Below are 22,539 nucleotides of genomic sequence, written 5' to 3'. Positions count from 1 at the left end.
TGCTCCTCCGTCGCCCTTGGCACAGCTCGGGCCGCCGCACGTGTGCCCGGAGCTGCCCCACCGGCTCCCGGTGGGCTACAGCCCCCGGGGTAAGGCCGTGCCGGGGACAGGGAACGTGCAGCGGGGTCCCGGTGCGCGGGAGCCAATCGGCGACTGGTGTGGCACCTCCCCAGCCAATCAAATCTTGCGTCTATTTCGTGTCTGCGCCTCAACCAATCAAAATCTGCCGCAAGTATCCTCGCCCACCGCCGGGGCCGTATCCCAATCGCAGCGGGCGCTGTCTGAAGCTGACCAATCAACATCGTCTTTTCCCTGCGCGGTGGCCGCCAGGAGGCGGGGCAGTAGCGTTTTGGGAGGGAGGGGGCGGTGGCTCGTGCGTCACTTCCGTTGTCAGGTGGCTGCCGCCGCGCAGCCGAGCGCAGGCCGCGCCGGCCCCGGGGCCATGGGTGAGCGGGGCCGGGCCGGGAGCGGGGCCGGGCGCTGCGCGGGGCTGCTGCGTGCTCCATGGGGCCTCCGGGCGGCGCCGGGCCGGGGGAGCCCGCCCGCTGCTGGGGCCTCGGGAGACAGGGGCCGGGCTCCGGGTCCCGGTGTCCGGTGCTCCCGGTGCGTGCGCGGTGGCCGCCGGCTGCTCCGGAGGCGCTGTGGGGCGGGCGGCTCTGCCTCCGGTGCGCCGGTCGCTCGCCGGTGAAGGGGAGGTTTGTAGCGGGGCGTGTGTGCGCGGCCGGGGTCAGCGCGCTGAGGGAAGCCCCCCCCCCGCGGCTCCGGAGGGCCGGGGCTCAGCCGGAGCCAGCGCCGTGTGTTCGGTGTTGATTTCGCTTTCGGTCCGGGCAGGGGGCTCTCGCTGTAGTAGTCCGGGAGCCGTGCGCTGAGGAGGAGCCGCCCGTGTGTCGGCAGTGAGTGGCTGGTGCTTGTCCTCCGACAGAGAATGAGTAAGCCCATCGAGCGCTGCAGGCGGAGCTGGCCGCGGGTGCCTGCCCCACTGAGCTCACCTGGGGAGGATGAGGGGGCTCCTTTGGGGGTTTCCTCCTTCAGAACCTCTTCTGTTGCCTTCTGGCTGTGGGAGCTCTGCTGCTGCCCTGCGTGTTAAAGGTCTGATGGTGCTGCTGGAGGGAGCACGTTTCCCCCCCGTGACATGAGGACCTGGGGGCTTGTCTTGCTCCGGGTCAGCTGCTCCCTCCTCCTGCCATGGCAGCGATGCGCTGCCCCGTTAGTGAGACAGTTCTTTGCTGGTTTAGAGGCTTAGGCTCAGCACAGACTGCACCGTGTAGGTGTGCCGGGCACCTCAGGCTCTTGTCTCGGGCTGCAAGACTGTGTCTGGAGAGTGGTGAAGTTGGAGCAGAAGCCAGTGCCTTGCGTGGCAGGGCTGAGCTGGACTTGGGCACCCTTTGGAGCAGAAGGGACATGGGTTGGGTGCACGTGAAGGGCTCGTGGGGTGCCTGCAGCCTGGCTGAGCTGTGCCTTGCAGGGGAAGGGTAAAGTTTGCCCGCTGGGAAGCAGCTCCAGGCTGGTGCCACGGGGTGCAGGACGTGTTTCGTGCTTCCCTGATGCTGCAGCACTTATGCTACATCCTTTTATTGTTTCCCCATGGCATCCGCACTGATGGGTTGTTCACGTAATCGCGTTACTTAAAAGCACCCTCGTGTTCAGCTGCTTTTATCCCCAGGATATCACAGAACCCCCTCCTTTGGAGCTATACAGAGGGAAGCCTGTAGGTGCTTTGCTGCTCTTTGCTTAAAGACAACCCTGTTGATTTTGCCTGAAGTGCCCACTGTGCTCTGCCTAAGGGAGGGATGCGTTATCTGTCTGCAGATCCAGGCGGTGCTCTGGGCCTGCTCCTTGCTCCTGCCTGGGAGTAGTCCAGCTTGGGAGCCCTGGCTGGACTAGAGGAGGCTCCATGCCCATTGTAGTCTATGAGAAACACTCTTTTAGGTGCACATTTGTGACCTTATGGTGTCGTGTCTGTGTGCTTTCATGCTGGCAATGGTAGTAACATTAGTGTGGCAGCGTATGTAGATAGCTGAAGTACATCTCTTTCTCTCTAGCTAGGGCTGGATGAGTAGATCCCTGTTAAAGGCAGCAACCACACCTCCCTGTACAGAAAGTGTGTGCACGTGTGCGAGTCATGCGCTAATCTGTGTGTGCATGAGGCACGTCCTGCTGCAGTGCATTTGTGGGATATTAAATGTACAGAAGCTATAAGCAGGGAGAATACAAGCTCGTAACACAAAGCACACCTCACCTGATGCTGATGGGAAGGGCAGCGACTGCCCAGGAGAAGCCCAGGACTGGGAGCTCCTGTGTTGAGTGAATTGTGCAGCCTCGGGTGAGGGCCAAGCGCTGCAGTTGGGTTTCCAGGCTCTCCTCTTGTGCTGTACCCGGCCGGTGGTGCCCCTGCCATAAGGATGTTGGGCTGGAGCAGGGGTTGTTCCCAGCGGATGTTGCCTGTGCTTCAGCAGGAAGGGGTTAAGCTGAAGTTGGTGTTTATGTAACCAAAGAGGGAACTCCCAGAGATGAGTCCTTGGCTATCTCATGTGTTGATGCATCAGAAGGGTTTAAAGAAAGCCCAGCTTGTTGCTTGCTTGCACTGTAATTACGTCGCTGGAATCCTGTGCTTCAGAGTTTCCCTGGCTGCCTGTTGGGGGGGGAGGCAGGAAGGAATTTGCTTTCCCTGATGATTGACTTGCCCTTTGGAAGCCTGTTTTGACCCTTGAAGATGGAGACTGGCCACAGCTAGATGTGGGAGGTAAGCAAGGCTGGGCTGGGCACCCTTTTAGCGCTACAGCCTCCGAAGTGCTGGTTGTACCTTGCTCGCAGACTGGGATGAAGCTAATGATCAGGTTGGGCTGAGGAAGGAGGCTCTGGGGTGGGTCTGTAGGGGCTGCCGGAGGCGGTCCTGCCTCCCAGCTTGTGAAGCACAAGCTTGGCAAATTCCTATTTCATGAGGTGCCTTCCAAGGGCATGGGGGTGCCCCAGCCCCTTGTGCTGTGCCAGCACCTTGGGATTCTTCCTTCTTCTTTGGTCAGAGAAGCTCTGTGCCTGGTTTTGGGTGAACTTCTTGCTTGGGGAAGAAGCCTGAATGAGTCCGTGCGATTCCAAGAAGTCTCTGAGTCAGGGCTCCTCTGTTCCTGGAGAAGGTTTCCCTTCCTGGAAGGGCTCACGCAGCGGTGCCTGGGTTGTGCTGGTGGCTCTGAGTCATCTCATGGGCTCTCTGTGTTACTGTTCCCTTACAGAACAGTTAAAACTTCCAGCACTTATGGTGGTGGCTCTGTTCCTGTGCAATCTCCCTCAGGTGCCCTGTGCCCGGCTGCAGCCGCTCCTCCTTCCACTTGCTTGGGATCTACCTGGCAAACATTCCCTGTCATCCCTCAGCCGGTGACTCCTCCGCAGGCCCGGCTGATCCCAACTCCGCCTGTTCTCTGGGAAGCTTTTCCAATGGGAATGGAGCCTCTGATGACTCGGCTCTGAGCTGTCCCGAGCCGGGTTTGCCTGGAGAAGGCGTGTGGCAACACTCTGGGATTGCCGCTTCTCGCAGCGATACCCACCTGCGTGTTCCCCTGCTGGGAAGCCGGACCGTGCTCATCTAATGGCAGTGACCATGTAGGGTTTTAGGTTGTAACCGGTGGATCTTGTGAGCAGGAATGTGCTGTGAGCCAGGCTGAAGGTGAACTTTGGTTCGGCACCACTGATAAATCCTGCCTCGTGTGCTGTTCGGGCTGTAAAAGGTGCACCCTGATACTGCTAAATAATGGATAGTTTTAGCTTTATTCTTGCAATAGCCGAGGCCTGCACTGGCTGAGAGGAGAGAGGACAGGGAGAGTGGGACAGAAAGCTTTGGATCAGGTCTCCCACTGCCTCCCTTGCAGATTGTAGCAGTGGGGTTGGACACCTTTGGGGTTGCCAGTCATCACACTAGAGGTGTAAATACCAACCACCCCGTTTCACCCTCTCGTGGAGGTTGTATCAGCTGCTCCAGTGCCTTAACTCGTTTCTGTGTTCTGAGTAATCCCGTGAACGCCCCAAAGGTGCTTTCTTTTTCCTGCTCCAGCTATTAGCCGCGGCTGCTGGACTGTGGGACCTGCTTGCTCTTTAAGCTGAGATGAAAAGGTCAGTTTCCTCTTCTCTTTTCCTTCTTTGTTTTGCTGGGCGCTGGAATGTCGTGCAGTAATTTGGGAATGAGACCGTTTCCTTAAGCGACGTAATTAAAAGCCATCTTGGTTTCCAAATGATTTGATTAATAATTGTATTAAAGTCAGAGCTAGCACAGTAAGAGGCTTAAACACTTCTCCAGTGAGATGCTTGATGTATTGTGTGTGTGACATTGAAGTTAAGCAATGAATTTTAGTGCTGGATTTGTAACTAGAGAGATCTTTTCTGTTACAGATGATGGGGCAGGGAGCAGGGCTCCCATGACCAGTGCATGTCCAGATGGCTTCAGCACACACTGCTCATGGCACAGGACCCATCTCAACAGGTCCTGCTCAGGGCTGATGCTTCTGCTCACAGCTGCAGAGGGGGGATCCTCGGTCATTGCTGTTCTTGTTCTAAGATTTGCCTTAAGCCTGGCCTCAAAATACTGTTCCTGGTGGCCATCCTGTGCTTAGAGCCTGGTCACTCGTTCTGCAGGAGGCTGACCCAGGGAAGCCTGTGCCCTTTTAACCAATTTCCTTGCTCTGCCTGGGGTTACACAATGTGCAGAAAAGGGAACAGTCTTCCTGCTTTTTCACAGCAGCTGCCCTGGTTTGCTTCCCTCTGGGACCTTCCTTCTATCGAGCCATCCTTCCTTCCAGTCTCAAGAGGATCCTGAAGTGCTCATGGAAACCCTCTGGGAGCTATTGAGGGCCCCTGAGGCTTCTGTGGGGCTCTGCTGCCCTTGGGATGCAGCAGGAACCACATAGGGAGCAGGGAGAGGGGGTTGGCAGTGCTGTGGGTGCCATGGGATTGTCTTTAATAGCCGAGTTGTGTTGGTGCTTTTCTTGCTCTTACAAGTATTGTGTGAGGGAGCTGTGATGTTTCACTCGGTGGATGCCCTTCAAGGGACTGGGACACCTCCACTCGCTCTCAGTGCCAAGACAACTCGCTCTGAAAGCACTGGATTGCCGGCATGGGGCTGCCAGCAGCAGCGGCTGGGAGTGTTGTTCCTCAAAACATAGGTAGCCTCAGTACTTTAACTCGGGAAGACCTTTGGTAGCTGCCCCAGGACCAGGTGATGGTGCTGTTTGCCTTGGGGTAGTGCTGGGAATGCAGTCCCCATGCCCCAAACATTCCTTGTGCTTTTGACAGTTGATCTAACTGGATCCAGGGTGAAGTAAAGCAGCTTGGTTTAACGAAGGGTTAAACGAAGCGTTTGGTAAAGGTGATGTAGATTCAGTTCTAGGGTGTCTGATTGAAATCCTGTATTTTTCATTTTCAGTGGGGCCAGATGGAACTCCTGAGCAGCACTGAATTTAAGTAGAATTAGTTTGATTTATCCTTTTGAGGCCAAATATAAATTGTGAAGAGGAATTAACTTGCAGTGGGGATTTGATAAGAATAAAATCCACTGTATTATTCTCTGCCATTTGCAGAAATCCTTCTGTTCAAGTCCAGACTGTAAGCATTAGCTCTTACCGTGATTAAAAATTGCTTCCAGTGGTGAAGGTTCTGCTGTGGCAGTGTTGCTAACCTGGCTCTATTGAAGATCCTGTTAAAATCAGGCAAGCAAGTACCATGTGGTGGAGGTTAAAAAGGAGAACGTGTTTGTTTCTGCTCTGTTGCTGATGCTCTCACATCACAAAATGCCTTTGGAGATCACTGGCGCTGTATTTGTCTTGCTGCGCAGGGCCATGCGTCCGTGACTCTTCAGGGACTGAACCTCAAGAACCCTTTTACTCTCTCACATGATATTGGGAGCTTCAGGCCTTTTCTAAGCCCAAATAAACACAGATGGTTCAAGCTGAGGAGTTTTGGTGCATCCCACGTTATCGTAATCAAGAATAACCCAGAACCGCAGCATCAAGTGTATCTCGTTTCGCATTACAGAGTCCTGGACCTTTCGACCATCCAGCCTTCTCCAAGGTGATGACTCCAGTCTCCTGAGACGTTGGAAAACCTAGTTTGGAAGAAGAATAAAGATACAGTTGATGCTGAACTACGTGAGTCCTCCGGTTATTTTGTTTACGATAACGCCGTTTGCACCAGGGATCCCGATCCAGCTCGGATTGCACAAGGGTCATTACCTCAGAGCTGCTGTGCAGTGGGGTTTCTCCAGTGGAGATGTTACTCATGCGTTTCCAGCAGGGATGATGCTGGTGATGTTGCAAGGAGTGGAGAATTTTATAAGGCATAATCAAATATGAGGTCAGGGATGCGGAATGAACAGAACAAGGAGCATGCAGGGCGCAGGACTTTGTTCTGTTCAGCTGGCTGGGCCTGGCAGTGCTCCTCTGTCAGTGGAAGTTTGTAGTGCAGAGATGCCAAGTCTGCTGCAAGACTTCTCACCTTATCTGGTGCTATCTCTGATCTGGGTGACAGGTACTAGATGAATTAATGCAATGAGATCACGCTTGTGTCCACAGAAAGGGTGGGGCTGCCAGAGGGTGAACTTCATTCAAAGCACAGTGATTTATCAGTCTCTTACGTGGTGAAACACTGCGACTCTCAAGTGCAACCCCAAAATATTTTCCCTGTCTGCTGTAGTAACCTCTAAGGGAAGACTCCTGGGGCTTGGTTTTGACTTGCTGAGAGTAAGGAAATGGCTCTGTGCACAGTTCCTCCTCTCCCCCCCACCCCAGTAAAAATCTCTTTGAACAGTTGGGGCACCAGCATTTAGTGGCTAGAGCTTTGTGAAAGTCTTTGAAGCTCTTTTCCAAGTGATAAAGGTGAAGAGGAGGTGTACTGGGAACAAAACTTGAGTTTGATGGAGCTGCCTGATGCAGTGTGTGAAGGCCAGGCCAGCAGCGAGCGTGAGAGGTCTAAACTGAAACAAGACTTTCCTTTGGGGGAAAAGGTGCAGTTGTCAAAGGCTTGAATTAGTTTGTAGGTATTGGTTCTGCAATGCCACCACAAACTCTAGATTTCCAAGCAGCAGAAAATGCATGTTGGAAATCAGGTTTTCTGCAATAAGTAGGAGTGAGTCAAGCTTGTACTTGTTTACACTGAATTGTAGTGATGTGTGGACCTTGGATACTTGGATGCAAATCATGAGATTCACATTTAATAGGTTAAATTGTTCTTTGCATGGAGTGGTGGTGTCAGGGAGCACATGTATTGGCACCGCAGTGTTTCCTTTCATTGGAATATTCATCGAAGGCAGGTAATAGTCTGCATCGGTTCCTGCACGTGGGGACTGAAGGGATAGTTTTGTATGTTGGATTCCAAGTTTCAGCTGTGTTGGATGTAGACAAATGGAGATGTAGTAAAAAGGTTAGAGCCTAAAGAGGGATAAATAGAGGGGGGACTTTATTTTAAGACTCGACGTATATTTGTGGGCAAATCCCTGTTAAATGAACTGAATTGCACAGTAAGCGGCATTGTTGTCTTCTGTCACCTTGCTGGAAAAGGTGAAAGGTGTTCTCTTTATGGTCAGTTTTGTGTATTCTTGGCTGTTTGAGGAACAGATTTGAGCCTTCAGTTACTCAGTGAGCTTGCGGTGATGCCTGGTGGGCAGTCTTCCATGAATGAACCCCCAAAAGCCAATAGGCTGAATCAGAAGCAGGCATCCACACGGAAGGATAACTTAGGCATTTTCTTCCAGAGTTTTTTTGGAATATGTTAATCTGCAAACTCGTTTTTGCTGTAAAACAAGCTTTAATTATTTTGACTTGTTCCCACTATGTGTCTCAAACAACTGTTGTAGGAGACGTTGCTCTGAATAATGAGGCTGATTTATACCTTCCAAAATGCATTAAGCCTCCAGCCCACAACTGGTCTATCAGTAATGAGCCATAGCTTTTTTGTAGAAACACAAGTAGGCAGAGACACAAGTGCGTCAGGACGTGAAAGCCTTCCAGTGCAACATAAGGGGTAGTGGAAGAAACTAACTCGGTTGCTCACCAAATGTGATCTTCTTTCTCTTCCAAGAGCCAAGGATGAAGCGACGAGCATCAGACAGAGGAGCTGGGGAAACATCCACTAAAGCAAAAGCTCTTTGTACAGGGATTTCTGGAAATAATGCCAAGAGAGCGGGCCCTTTTATACTAGGTAAGCAGGGAGGGGAGGTGGTTCTTCAGTGTAGCTACCGATTGCAAGGCTGATGATAAAGGCACTATAAAATGAGGCAAAGCAGATGCAGAATTTAGCATCTTAAGAGTACAATTCACTTGATGGAGAAGAGCAGCAGCCCTTGGAGCTTCTGCAGCTCTGGTCACGCTGAGGAGATCTGTAATATGAATACCACAGGGCAGGCAGGGCTTTAAACTTTGTCAGTAAATTCATTGAGGGAACTTTTTGATTAGAGCTCCAGGGAGATGTTTGACCCTGCTTGCCTGGAATGTGCTGTCAGATCAGCATGCGGGCATCTTAATAATGCATTGGTGGTCCTTATAAGTGGTATGTGCCAAGGCCAGACCACTCTGCTAGCTTTTAAGAGCTGCTAGAATAAGTTGTGTAAACTGTCAAAACCCTGATGGACTTCACAGTGGAAACCAATGGATAATCAACTGGAAGCTGATTGATTTAGACCAAAGAGTGGAGGCTGTGTTAATTTGAAGTTGGGATAATCTGCACCCCGTGCAGAGGTGGCAGTTGGGTTCAGAGGTGTGGTAACAGCAGTTGCCATGGGTGTTGCTGGTAAATGGGGAAGCCTTATGGTTCAGGCATGCAGAAATTTGAATTTCTGAAAGCAGCTCTGCCCTGTGTGGGCTCTTGTTCAGTGTTTCTCCAGTGAACAAATGAAACCTTGTGCAAAAAGCTCTGAGTTCAGGACCAGTTTCCTTTCTTCAGACAGCGATTTGTGGAAATGTGCTTAATCTCTGGGGAAAGAAAAAGGAACTTAAAGTAACCTAAAGTGCGTGACACTTGCCTACTGATGTAACCCTGAATTAGTCATTGCTGCTTAAAGGAAAACAAGTCTGTTTTTGCTTTGTGCTGTTAGGTCCACGTTTAGGTAACTCCCCTGTGCCAAGTATTGTTCAGTGTTTGGCAAGAAAGGATGGGACAGATGACTTTTATCAGCTGAAGGTAAGCAAACAGGGGGGTTTCCAGATCTTTTGGGCTCTTCTGCTTCTTCAGCAGAAGCACTTGCAGTGGTGTGTGGTGCAGGCTGCAGCAGGGTGCTCTCAGAAACGGCTGCAGTTCTGCCAAGCTTAGATCTGGTGTCAAGATTAGCCCTGAGATGAGGCCTCTGTGGCTGCTGTGCTGCTCTCCTCTGATCTGCTCCACTGGCCTGAAATGGGAGTGACTCCAATGGGGAGTAAAAATCACCTGGGATATTTGCAAAAAGCACCTGAGCTGCTTCTCTGTGTTAAAAGTATAGAATAATGGGATGGGTTGGCAGGGACCTTAGATCATCTAGTGCCAATCCCCCCAAATCAAGCTCATGCTGTGCATTCTGCACAGATGTTAGTTCAGGCATTGTGTGGCCAGTATGCAAACATGAGAGCAATTGCATCAGCTGTTAAACACATGGGAATACCTAAAATGAGAATGGTTTGGGAGCATTTGGGTTTTTCTGGGAACTGTAAAGGTCTTTTCCCTTTTCTTGAAGATTCTCACTTTAGAAGAAAGGGGTGATAAAGGAATAGAAACCCAGGAGGAGCGACAGGGCAAGATGCTGCTGCACACGGAGTATTCTCTCCTTTCCCTGCTCCATAACCAGGAAGGAGTGGTTCATCACCATGGGCTCTTTCAGGTACAGCTGGGCACCGTCCACGTTGGGGGAATGCCAGTGATTGCTTTAGGCTTGAGTTGCTTTTGTTTAATGTACAGTTCATGCTGACCCCGTTCTTGTGTGTAAAGAATTACCAGCACACACTGAGGTTAACCACTGCTGCTTCAAACAAGTGGGTGGAAGGGGCCTTAGAGAGTTAAATGGGGTGTAACAGGGTTTGGGAAATGTGAGGACATTTAAAGTTGGGGCAGGTGCTCAGGAGCATCCCCTTCAAAGAGGACAATAGCTGCTTCACTGGCAAATTAATCTGCGCCTACAGAGCAGAGAACCCTTTGGAACTGAATTTGTGCTTTTTTGTACTGGTTTACGATGACTTGGAAGAGGGGACAAACTGCCAAGAAACTGTTTCAGCAAGTTAAACTAGTCAATGTGCCCATCAGGGTCTCGTGTGAGTGAATTGTGTTGCTGATAATGCCTTCAGAGCTGTTTATGGATGTGATGGGCTGCTAGGGATTACTGGTTTGGATGCTGGTGTTGCCATGCTTGCTGGTTAAATCTTATCGACACGCTTTTCACTTGAGGTCATCTGTAGTATAACTTTAATAAGCCAAATGTCCAACTCCGCTGTGTCCTGCTTCATGTTATGGAAGAACTGCTAATTCCTGTGTCTTAAGATTCCTGTTCTCATTACTAACATGTTGGATCCCTGGTATTCAGAGTGTGCACCAATACACAGTTATTCTAGGTCTTATCAAAAGCTCTCTGTGTATCAGTGCTGACAGAAGCCAGTCAGAGTTTCTCTGTCTTTTCTAAGCAGGGATCATGTATCTTCTCTTTGAAATCTCAGCTCAGGGCAAAGATCTAGCACTATGATTGCATTTGCTTGTTTTGAGATCACCACATAGTTACTGATTCTCCAGTGCTCTGTATGTAAGTACATAATCCCAGAGAGCTTCCCTGAACTATTGCTCATTTGTTTGCCTCACTTAGGACCGAGCTTGTGAAATTATAGAAGATCTAGAAGCAAACAGAATGGTCAGGAAAATGAAGAAGCGCATTTGTCTCGTGTTAGACTGTCTCTGTGCCCATGATTTCAGTGACAAAACAGCAGATCTGATCAATCTGCAGCATTATGTCATTAAAGAGAAGAGACTCAGTGAGCGGGAGACGGTAGTGATATTTTATGATGTGGTACGAGTGGTAGAAGCATTACATAAGGTAAGGGCTTTGTTACCCCTTGTGCTTTCCCATGTTAGTATAATAGACGCTGTAAAACTTCCTGGTGCGGGCAGTGGTGAGGTTACAGGGGATGGATGTTTCAGCTGTTTCCCTCTAAGAGTGTTCTGCGTAAAGACCTCATGCCCCAAGCCATAAAAGAGCGTTCCCTTCCCCTCCCTTCAAGTTGCTGGATGATAATACAGCATGTGTTGACAGTGGAAAGGGGCCAGCTGGACTAAATGCAGAGCGGGTGAACTACAGTGTTGTTAACCTCAGAAGGGGGTGGTCAACGAGAAGAGCAGAGGCTAATCAAATGCAGGAAGCACTTCAAGCTATTTCCTTTCGAAGCAAAATAAATCACAATGTAAGAATTGATTTCTGAGGGCAGAATGAGATCAATGAACTAGAAACTACTGTAACAAAAATAGGCTCTGCTGCCTTTTGACTTCTTACCCTCTGAGAAGGGACACCCATCCGTCCTTGGCAGAGCAGTGAAGCACGTGTCTTCTGGGGGAATGCTTGTCGTATTGGTCTTACTGAGCCTGGACCCTTCAGTTTCAGGTCTCTTGGTTGCAGTCAAGTCTGTCCTTGTGTTCAGAGCAGCAGATTTGCTTGTTCTGTTGGTCTAAGCAGAATCCAAAATGAAGTGCACAAAGCATAGGGATGCAGCCTGACTTGGAACCTTGATCAGGATTATTTCTCAGAGTGATGACATGATTTCAAAAGATACTCGGTCCTTCTGTCAGGTATTGAATTTGTGCCTCTCTAACAAATATGGGTTTGCTCATGTTGTGCTGTTATATATTTTACAGAAAAATATTGTGCACAGAGACTTGAAACTAGGAAACATGGTGCTAAACAAAAGGTAAGTCTGCAGAGCTGGCAGTTGCCCTAAGCTACTTCTATTTCTTACAAACACAAAGGCAGCACTTGAGTGGGAAAGGCGAGGGAAATGGAAGCAAGCTGAAATCCAGTTCAGTGTTACAGGAGTTCATCTCCAAAAATGAATTGAGCCCAACCAGGATAGTTCACTCTTCCACCGAGCTTAGTGACCCCGTGTCAGCACTTCTTTGAGGACGCTGGCTTCTGAAAACTAAACTTTATTCAGAAATCTGCAAGAGAGATTTTATACTTATTAAAACAAATCAGAATGTGGTAAGTGGTTCTGTTCCCAGAATTCACTTTTCCATCGTGCTAAAGGAATTCCCACCGCTGCAGCCTGTACTATAATCGCAGCAGTGTTCGATCTTTGACTCTTGCACTGCTGTGTTTTTGCTAGCAGTAAAATATTTACTTATCTAAACAAAAGTTCTTCTGTCTCGTCTGTATTTGTGCTTGAAATGGCTTCCTTGTTCCTAGTAGTGGGTTTGATGCAAGCCCCAGTTTCTAACGCACTGGTGTCTGGGTTGCTGCGCAGGCACAGGCGGGACCAGCCCAGTAGGGCAGGAGTTTAACACGAGTGAGAGGTGTGGTGGTAGCGGATGCTTTGCTTGGTGGCTCCTTGGAGTTTTTTACTTGTCTTGGGTTATGCAGTGATTTAGTTGGCAAGTCCCATTTCAGATACTCCGCTGTGTCCTTCAGTGTTACATTACTGCCTAAATATTTTGCTCTGACTTTAGGAATGAGTGGAATTCGTTGTCTTTTCACACTGTCTGGGTTTGTGGAACGAATAAAAAGCTGGAAGGCTGGAGGTCTGCAGCCTTCCAGAGTCTGTACAAAGCCTGCAGGTTCACTGTGGTCACAGCTTGCTTCTTTCTTCTTTCTACTACTGTTTGAAAGCAAACATTTTATCTACTGAGGGTGAACTTCTTGGTTCCCCCACACACACACGCACAACATCTAATGCTTCTCAGGGCCACCTGTAACTAGTTTTGTTTCTATAGACCTGCTTTAAGATACATTTGTTATCTGCTGCTTGCTGCTTTGATTCTCCTTGCTAGGCAGAGGCAGACAAAAGAGGCTTCCCTTCTTTTCTGTGTGCAGCGGAGTATCCATCCCACTGAGAGCTGCACACGGGGCCCCCACTACCAGGAATGGGGAGGGATTTGAAGCTTTGTGAACACGCTTTCAAAGTCATTCTCTTATTGCATACTATATTTTGGCTTTTTACTAGCAAGACCATCAGCTTCGGTGAGGAAAACTGTAGCCTCTACAGCAGTGAGTCATAAGAAAGGGTGGGTGAGGCGTAAGAATAGATCACCATGGAGAGGACCAGCCATTTGGGCTGATCAGAAGCGTTTGTTCTGTTCCAGCCGTGCTCACAACAGAGGCAGGTCTTTCCTCTTGGCGGGGGAGGAAGGTAGCTACAGATCACTGCAACATCCAAACCAGGCCAGTTACACCCTGGGCTAATGAAGGTCCCTCGTTCATTGTCACCCACAAGATGGGGATGTGAAAGCCTCACAGGTTTTTCCATTAGCCACTTGGATGGTTACAGATTAGCTCAGATTTCAGTGACTAAATACAACCAACCAACCCTGAACATTTTGGTGTCCTTTAGAACACTTAGTCTTTTAAATCCTGCAGATTGTTGTTCAGCCGGGGAAGTCTCTTGACAGTTGAAGCTAACACTTCTTAAACACAAGTCTGTCTTAATAATCAGCTCTCCACTGGCAGCCCACACTCGGTTTTATTTCACTTGTCTGGTAGACTTGCTGGAAATACTTCTTGGTTATTGTGACTGGATTTAATTCATTCTCTCAGGCTCTAGTTGTGTTCTTCAACTTCTGAAGAATATAGAAATCTTCCAGACAGTGTTTTGCTGCTCAGTCCTTTAAGTTGTAGCTTAAAACTCAAATTATCTGAGTGACATGGAAGATGTAATAGTAGTTTTGCAATGAGCTCATGTTGATTAACTGGTGCTGGCAGTACCTTAGAGAAGCAGGGGTATCTTAATAGAGACATTGTGCGTACCTGCAGTTCTCACCTTTTCTGTAGGAGGTTTTTTGGGTGTTGATGAGACTTTCTCTGTTCTGCATACTTGGGTGTGAAGAATGGCCCTGCAGATCAGGTAAAACAGCCACCACAGTCCTGCTGTGGGACTGTTGGGTAACACAGAAGTGGTTCTCCTATATCTGATCAAAGGTCCTGTAGCTCATCTGCTGGTGACACATAAGCAAACAATGTGTGGAGGCCAGGCTTGGGTAGTCCTTCTTTAGGGGATTTTCCCTCAGCTTCCGGAACGTGTTGTGTGGAGAAGATGCTTTTAGAGACGGTTGGTAAGCATAGGAGAGAAACAGCAGTTAAAGTTCTCCTTTAACACTCTCGCCCTGCAGTGGTCAGCAAGCACACAAGTGCAGGTCGTGGTGCTGGGGATGCCTGCAGGGTACTGTGGAGGCTGCCCAAAGGGCAGTTGCGTGGCTGCAAGGTGAACGAGTTACAGGAGCACCCTGGGCTTACAGCCACATGCCGCTCAGGTTGGGTGTAGACATTGTCCCTAGCTGTAAAAGAGATTCTCTTATTCCCCCTGTAAGAGTCTTGCAGGCCGTGTGGACCAGTGTGGAATCCCTCCCCTGTGGGATGGAGTTGATCTTGCAGCTCCCCTTGCCTTTTCCCAGGGCTTCAAGCTTCCCCAAAAGCCCCATAGACACACTCCTCTGTGCAGTTTGGCTTGTGCGGGATGCTCCTTGTTCACTGATGCCTTCTGATTCTCTGCAGGACTCATCGAATAACCATAACAAACTTCTGTCTCGGGAAGCACCTGGTGAGTGAGGATGACCTGCTGAAGGACCAGCGAGGGAGCCCTGCCTACATCAGCCCAGATGTGCTCAGTGGTAGGCAATGCCCTCAGCCCCACACTTCAAGCTTGTTTCACTTATTTGTGGCTCTTGACAATAAAAGAAACCCTAGTTCTGTTCCTGTACATAACCTGCCTCTTGTGAGAGCCTCTTAATTGGGGTCCAGTTATGAGACTTGCTCTGTTTTTCCAACTGGGAAAGTATATGGAGGGAAGGAGCGAGTATAACTTCTTTCTTAAGGCTAGTCTGAACTTCAGAGCTAATGAGAAGCTCCCTGCCTGTTCCTAAGCCTGAATGCAGACAAGATATTCTGTTTCCCACGTCTGACTCTTGTTCCTCAGGCTTTGCTTAAGCTGCAGGTAAATCCCTGGGCCTAAGAGGCATTCGGTCCAAATCCCACCACAATGTCAGCTTATTTCAGGCCTTACACTAAGAGGAGCAGTTGCTGCAGCTGCTGCTCGTTTCCAGAGGGAACTCTTGACCTGATGGAAAGGAGTCACTTAAAAATAAAGGGATGATGACACCAGGCCAGCCCAGCCATTCTGTTTGGGCTGTATCTTGTCTCCAGCAGTCTGGGCTATGTCTTGTCTCCAGCAGAGGCCTTAAGCAGGAGTCTGGCAAAGAACGGTTTTCCCTGATGTCCTCCCACCTTTTAACTGTTTCCAGTGCAGGGGACTTTCAGACACAGATGTGGTTCCTTGTCTGTTTAGTTGCTTCAGGAGGTTTCTTTTGCATGAGCTTTAAGGTCTGCTGCTGTCATAGCTTTTGTGCTGGTAGTAGCTGAGTGGTGGTGCTGTTTGTCAGTGTAGTGACTGAGGGGAAGTTTCTTCTCATCCAGGTGAGCTGGACTAGTGTTGAAAGGTATATTTAAAGCTGGGGCTGTGCCTTTAAAGCATCTCTGTACACTTCAGTTATGATGCATTGTCTCATACTGTTCAGATAAAATTCCTTTTGGATGAAGCTGGACCACACATTGCAGTCCAGAATCACCTCCAATGCGTCCCACCAAGGGTTATCCATCCAAAGTGCCCAGCTAGTGTTTGGATGATGCCTGAAACTCTGGCCAGTAGCTTATCAGCACCAACTGCTTTCTGGACAAGCAGTGCATTGGGCAGTACCCACTGGTATGCATATAGTGTGAAAGCCCTTGCCAGTGAAGTGAAGAATCCTTGCCAGTGCATCTATCTATGCAAGGATGACATCTGGAATACTGAAAACACTCTGAAGACTTGAGCTGTTCATTTCTGGTATCCCAAGCTCTTGTATTTCAGAAATGCCCTCGGAGGGAGGTAGTCCTGAAATCTCCACACCCGATGGACTCCTCTCTGTAAGTTTGTTGTCAGGTTTACAGGCAGCAGCATCAAACACTGCTGAGCTCTTCCGTCCTGATCTGCCAGGCAGGTCTGAAGCTGCTTCCCTCCTGGGCAGGACCGAGCCAGGAAGGGAGCAGAGGCAGGCGGGGAGGTGGAACGTGTGCTTTTTGCAGGCCTTTCCTGTTCTGCAGGATATCCTGAGGCCCCTGTAACCAGATGGATGACACGAGCCAACTGCTCTGCAGGAGCTTGGAGCACTTGCAGCTCATGTGGCTGATGTCTGGTAAAGGCTGCATGGAGCTGCTCCTTCCTGCTCATCCAGGGTACTCTTCTGTCCTGGACTTCATCCCTTCCACCCTCCCAGCCAGCACAGCCTGCCTGCAAGCACCCACTTTGTTCTCACAGCTCTCTTGTTGGTGGATTGACTGGCCTGCCTGTGGGCCATGAAGCACAAGGAACTGAGCAGGCTCTTTGCTGACTTCTCTGACAGCTGAGGCTGTTCAAGACCCTGTGTGGTACAGCCTTACTTATAGGACTGTATCCTGCTCCAGCACCACCTGGCCTGAGATCTTCCTTGCATGGCATCTGTGCAGCCAGATCCTCTGCTCTTGCAAACATTGTTCCAAAATGGCTCAGTCTGCAGTTCTCCTCCAAGTGCTGAGGGAAGAGTTAACTTGAGGACATTCCAGGCTTCACCACCACCTTCAGACTCTGAAACCCTCTGTTTCTATTGCTAATGCTTCTGTGCCTCTTGGAAGCTAAAACGCCTGAAGAATTAATCATTGTTTGAAGTCTCCAAGAGAATCTGTCTTCTGCTACGAGATGGTTTGCATTCTGTGGCTGCTGAAATGTTACAGCAGGAAAAGCTGGAGGAGGAGGGAGAGGTGCCTTTTTTTGAGCGTATAAAGCAAAGAATAATTAGTACAAATAACAAATGCTGCGGCAGTGACTCACTGTGTGAGTCAGAGGAAGTCATTCCCTCAGTCCTGTGCTGTGGCACAGCACTGGAGTTTAATTTCTGACCCTCGTGCATGCTGCCATTCGCTGGCTCGCGGTGTGATTGAAGGGGCTTTAAACCAGTGTTTCCATTGAGTGAACCCCAGGGTGTGCTGGGGTTGCAGCAGCTTTTGGGAATGCCTCTGGAGGAGGCAGCTTCCTGCACTCTCCATGGCTCCACAGCAGGCTCCAGTGGCCACTTGCTGGATCCATCCCAGAGGCGGAGTCCCACCTCGATGGGCTCGATCAGGGGGTCTTAGTCTGCACTTCATACCAGCCTCCCATGCAGTGAGGCTGGCATTAATCTTGGACTGCTCTTCACCAGAAGTCCACTTGTCCTTAGGCTTTATTTCCTGCCCTGCCTTTTACTCACTGGCTCTTAAATTCCCTTCTCCTTGGACCCAGACTCTCATCAGGATGCATCTGTGGAGCCTCAGGGGCTCCTGGCAGTGACAGTCTGCAGGGATGGTGAGGGGGAGTGAAGTGGGAATTCCTTTGCGTACTGTGCTGGCTCCGGTTACTTGATGCTCTTTGCAGCAGGAATAGCCCTGCTCTGCATGGAAAGGGAAAAGAGACCCTTGTGGAGATGAACAATTTGCTGATTCCCAAAGGATGCACCTTTGGAAGAGTTTCTTGGTGTGTTGTAATAGGAGTTCTTGAGCGTTTTGATGAATGCTTAGAAAAAAGGATCACGAGAGGTTACTTGAGAGCCTTTACTGGCGGTGGAGGGCCTCAGAGGTGAGCAGTGTTGTAAAGCCTCTTGCTCTGTGTCTCCTTGCTCCCTGCAGGACGGCCATACCGTGGAAAACCCAGTGACATGTGGGCTTTGGGAGTGGTGCTCTTCACCATGCTCTATGGCCAGTTCCCCTTCTACGACAGCATACCTCAGGAGCTCTTCCGCAAAATCAAGGCTGCCGAGTACAACATCCCTGAGTGAGTACAGCCTGGCCCGGGGAGCCCTTCCCCTGGTCCCTGTGCAGGAGGTGCTCTGGGCCTGACTGGGACAGCCAGAGCTGGTGGGGGCTTCACTCAAAGCCCCTGCGGGTCACAGCAGTGATGAGAACAGACTGCGTGCGGTAGACACCAAGGAGCCTGGGACATCTCATGCAATGGTGAGGAAGGTCCTGTGTGGTGCAGGGAGAGGGAATCAACCTCCTGGTTAATTCTGGGATCTGTTGGTCAGAGTGATGGAGGCTCTTTCACCTGTGCTCTCAGCATGTCCATGCTCCTGCTGCCTCTGCCCCTGTCGGGCCCTCAGGCTCATCGTGTGTTCTGTCTTGCAGGGATGGACGGGTCTCAGAAAACACTGTGTGCTTGATCCGAAAGCTGCTGGTCTTGGATCCGCAGCAGCGTCTGACAGCTTCTGAAGTGCTGGATTCTCTCAGCTCCATCATAGCATCGTGGTATGTGCTAGAGCAGAGAGGCAGGAACATGGTGTCTCTGGCCACAGGCTGTGTTATTCCAGCTGTGGCCAGCAGACTGCTGCCAAGCAGGACAGCAGAGGAGAGGCTGTGAGAACTGCAAAGGAAGTCTTTAGATCTTGTGTCTCAACCACTGGTGTCTGGAGTGGCCTGTACGAATGCTTGCCATTGTGACCGAGGCTGGAGTCTGTAAAGCAGTAGCACTACAGAGAAGTACTGGGGTAGAGGAGGGCCTTTGGTGCTGGGCCCCCCTTGTGCTCCCCAGATCTGATTTTTTTAAAGTGTAATGGTCAGGGATAACTTCCATGTAGAAACAGATGCAGCCAAATGTGCACAATTCCTGCAAGAAATTAGTACTGTGTTCTCTGCTAAGTAAAAGCAAGCATGACGTATCCAGAGTGGAAGAGCAGGAGATGCCATTACAGGTGGGAGCACTACATATGCAGCGGCGGATGCTTTTGCGGGTAAATCTGACTCCAGGACTGGCATGGACCAACCGGGATGAGATTCCAGTAGCACGCTCCAGCATAAATCAATCCTGGTGGTGTTTGCTCGGTGCAGCACTCTGTTGTCAGCCCTGTGACCTTCTGTCTGTGCTGCACAGCATGCCCAGGCAAAGTTCTTGTGCTGCCTGTTGAGTCAGCAAGTGAAGCCTGTGATTTTTGGAGCTGTGGCTGTTTTCGCTCCTACCTATGCAAGAGTAGAGTTCCACATCCTGTTTGAAATCAAGCAGTAAAGGGGAGTGGGGAGCAGTTCTAGGGATTGGAATACAATTTTATTCCAGGGAAGCTGAATTTTGGATAGCACCCTTTAGTAGCAGTAGCTGGTGTGGCAGCCAGGCAGGGCTGTCACGCTCTGGTGTCCAGCCATGGGCAGCCAGGAGGGATTGCCCTGGCTGGGGCGTTGGGTGCCATACTCCAAATCCCTGACACCGTGCTCTCCCCGCAGGCAGTCAATGTCCTCGCTGAGTGGCCCTTTGCAAGTGGTGCCAGACATCGACGACCAAGTGGCTAACCCAGAAAACCCTCAAGAGGTAGGTTTTCCTCTTTCCCTTTCCGTGGAACTGCTTTTCCATGCCACTGTGCCAAGTCTGTCTGTAATGGAAAGAGATGGCAGCACCGTGTGGCCCCTGAGCTGGGGTGAGGACCCGGCTGTGGCTGCTGCTCTATGAGGCAGCTGGGTCCAGCACCACCTTGTGCAGTGAAAGGAAAGGCTCGTGCTGCTGGGGCCAGGAATCACATCCCTGCTGCCTGGCAGTGAGCTCGCTGGCACCAGAGCTGGCTGAGGGCAGTTTGCTCCTCTCCAAGCAGCACTCACTCCCTCACACACAGCTGAGAGCTCGCATGTGCTGGGAGAGCTGGGAAGAGGCAGCAGGGTTGGCTCAGGCTCCCTGGTGAGCTCTGAGATGGGAGCAAACATCCTGCTTCACTGCCAGCAGGTTTTCTGCTGGAAGTGCCAGCTCTGGTGACCTCACTGCCTGGGGACAGCCTTGGAGGAGCTTTTACCTCCGATGCTGCAGGGTTGCCATCAGAAATCCCTCCGCTGGGCTCGGGGGGATGCAAGCACTGGGGTCAGGCAGCTGCAGCCTCTGAATGGCCGGCAGGGTTGGGATGAGCTGCGTCAGGAGCCACTGAGGTTCCCAAACCTCTGCTCCTGGTGCCATTGATGACTGTGTGTGAGGCAGCGGGTCCTGTCTTGTGTTAAGACTCCAGTTGTCCCGTGGTAGCTCAGGGCCATCGGAGGGGAGTTGTGGGCGCGTTGCTGTGGCTCTGACGGTGGCTCTCTGGCAGGTGAAGGTGACGGAGGAGTGCTCGCAGTACGAGTTCGAGAACTACATGAGGCAGCAGCTGCTCTTGGCTGAGGAGAAGAACACGTTGCATGAGGCCAAGAGCTTCCTACAGAAGCGGCAGTTTGGGAACATCCCCCCAGTGCGACGCCTGGGCCACGATGCTCAGCCCATGAACCCTTTGGACGCAGCGATCCTGGCCCAGAGGTACCTTCGGAAGTAGCTTCCTGCCCGTCCGAGAGCACAAGCACCATCCTGCAGTCTGCCTTTCACGTCGCCTACTACAGCTCAACAGCAATACCCGTGTCCCATGATGGAGAATAATGTAGCAATTCTTCTGAGCTCTGTTCAGGGACACGCACTCACACTCACTCTGGAGGGAGAAGACTTTTGGGAAAAGCTAGTTTTGGAAGCAGCAACCTCTTGGCATCTTCTGGAATCTGTTTTTTAAATCGAAGCCTAGATGACTAATCTGCTTTTAATCATGACTGTAATCTACCTCTCTTGTCTTTTTAACCATGCTGGTCTCTGGATCGAGCAAAGCCTGTGGGAAAGGAGAAGACGACCGAGGGTGAAGCTGGTTTGCTGGCCCAAGCGGCGGCCGTGCGGCACGGAGAGTCGGCTCGTTGGCGTTCGCTCCGTATGGTTTGAATAAGCTCAGATTTACCGGGGTTTCTCAAGAGGAAGAACTCCTTGAACCCTCCCCTCCCCTTCACCTGCGTCAGATCTCTCTCCTGTCCCTAACGTGCCACCTGCTTTGGCCGTGTTGTCTGACCCTGCAACACGCCAAGGCCTTCGTGGTCCCTGGTGCCACCAGGGCTGCCTCAGGCACGAGGCAAAGATCGGCTCTGGTCCTCATTCACAGGTTCCCCAGGACTTGGCCGGCCGTGGCCCCTATCCCCCCTTTCACTGATTCTTTAGTTTCGTAAGGATTATATGATTTAATCTTATTTTTCAGTAGCTTACCTAAGGTGCAGTTAAAATTGCATTAATTCTGATTTAGCGTTTTCACACTTCAGTTGTGGTACAGATATAATATATGAGTTATAATGTGAAAAAGCTTCCCAAAATAATCTGCCTAGAGTTAGGAAGGGGCTGGCTGAAGTCTCTGCTGTATTTGCTCCCCAGCTGATCTTGCCATCCCAGCCTCGCCACGCACCCCCCCACGGCGCTGGGGCGGGAGAAGGAGGTCCCGGTTTGTCACCTCGTGCCACTGGAAGAGCGTTTGCCTGTGCTGAGAGCAGGACCGATTGTTTCTGAGCCTCATTCTGTGAACTGGATGCCTGTCTTGCCAGCCAAACTGTTCTCACACAGAGGCCCTCGCAGTGCCCCAGCCAGGGCTCCTCGCTCAAGGCAGCGCTTCCCTGCCTGCCTCCAGCCCCTGCTCCTGCCTGCTCCCAGCTCCAGCATCACCCCCAGCACCAGGACCGGTGTGAGCAGGGGTGGGAAAAGCCGCTTTGGCCTCCGGCTGTGGGGCTGACCCTGCTCTGTGGGGCCGGCTCCCCTAGGGAGCGAGTAGCAGATCTCTTTGTAGCGTGTTGTTGCCTTCTCTTGCCCCGGCCTGGCGACGGGGACTGTGTCTAAGCCTGGGCCAGCTACAGGTGTCCTTGTGGGGATAGAGGGATTGACCTGAACCGCCTCGGCAGCATCGGGCATTACATCCTGCCTGCGCCCTGGCCGGAGCCACGCGGCAGCGGGCGGGCAGGGACTCGTGAACACTAATACAGACTCCAACAGCGGCCCCAGCCCCGGCCAGCTGAGCCAGTAGCCTCAAGTCTTAGCCTTATTTATTGTACCGGTGGGTCTGGCCCAGCACACCCCAATGGGTGCCCATCTCCCCCCACCCTGGGCCACCAGCAGCAGCGCAGGGACTCCCCCCTTGGGGCCCTGCTCTCTCCATCTGGTTTCTCCCGTCCCGCTCCCACCTCTGGTGTTCTTGTTGGTTTTTTCCCCAAAGTTAAAGCAATACTCGGGGGGCTCTGCAAGGCTCAACCATGCCCAGTGTTCCTGCGCACCGGTAACTCGCGGGTATTGAACTGGAAGAGGGGAGGCAGGAGGGGCTGGGGGGGGTGGAGGGACCTCGGGGTGGGGGGGCTGGAGCCTGTTGTAAGAGTTAAAAAAAGAGAAAGAAAAAAGAAATAGAGGAAAAACCTCTTTGTATAAAGACGTTATTTTTGTACAACACCGACCCGACCCCTGCATGGCGGCAATAAAACTTCAGACCTGAGCCTTGAGCGCCCGTGGGGACCCGGGGCGGGAGGCG

The 22,539-nt window shown here is 51.1% G+C and overlaps 1 protein-coding gene across 4 annotated transcripts; it reads left to right on the top strand.

The window, feature by feature from the left end:
- The first annotated feature begins 344 nt into the window (after nt 1–344).
- On the top strand, nt 345–22,503 carry STK40 (serine/threonine kinase 40). 4 transcript variants are annotated; one of them, XM_065697889.1, is made up of 12 exons: nt 345–446; nt 6,019–6,131; nt 8,059–8,178; nt 9,071–9,156; nt 9,683–9,826; nt 10,796–11,023; nt 11,836–11,888; nt 14,681–14,796; nt 17,858–18,002; nt 18,353–18,472; nt 19,439–19,523; nt 20,281–22,503. In XM_065697889.1, the coding sequence occupies exons 3-12, from the start codon at nt 8,067–8,069 to the stop codon at nt 20,497–20,499; spliced, it is 1,308 nt and encodes a 435-aa protein (XP_065553961.1). In that variant the 5' UTR covers nt 345–446; nt 6,019–6,131; nt 8,059–8,066; the 3' UTR covers nt 20,500–22,503. The 4 variants fall into 4 exon arrangements, with proteins under 4 accessions (XP_065553961.1, XP_065553960.1, XP_065553962.1 ...); XM_065697890.1 differs by lacking the exon at nt 345–446 and adding an exon at nt 2,532–2,743; XM_065697891.1 differs by lacking the exon at nt 345–446 and adding an exon at nt 3,866–4,104.
- Nucleotides 22,504–22,539: the final 36 nt, after the last annotated feature.

Source organism: Lathamus discolor, chromosome 18 (assembly GCF_037157495.1).
Source record: "Lathamus discolor isolate bLatDis1 chromosome 18, bLatDis1.hap1, whole genome shotgun sequence".
NCBI lineage: Eukaryota > Metazoa > Chordata > Aves > Psittaciformes > Psittacidae > Lathamus > Lathamus discolor.
Note: the sequence above shows the minus strand (reverse complement) of the source record. Positions and strands in the feature narration are given on the sequence as shown.

Bases quoted from the DNA above. Each gene is read 5' to 3' on its own strand.
- STK40 (XM_065697888.1), top strand. The intron at 8,179-9,070 runs GTAAGCAGGGAG...TTGTGCTGTTAG, and splicing joins AGCGGGCCCTTTTATACTAG to GTCCACGTTTAGGTAACTCC. The intron at 11,889-14,680 runs GTAAGTCTGCAG...GATTCTCTGCAG, and splicing joins AACATGGTGCTAAACAAAAG to GACTCATCGAATAACCATAA.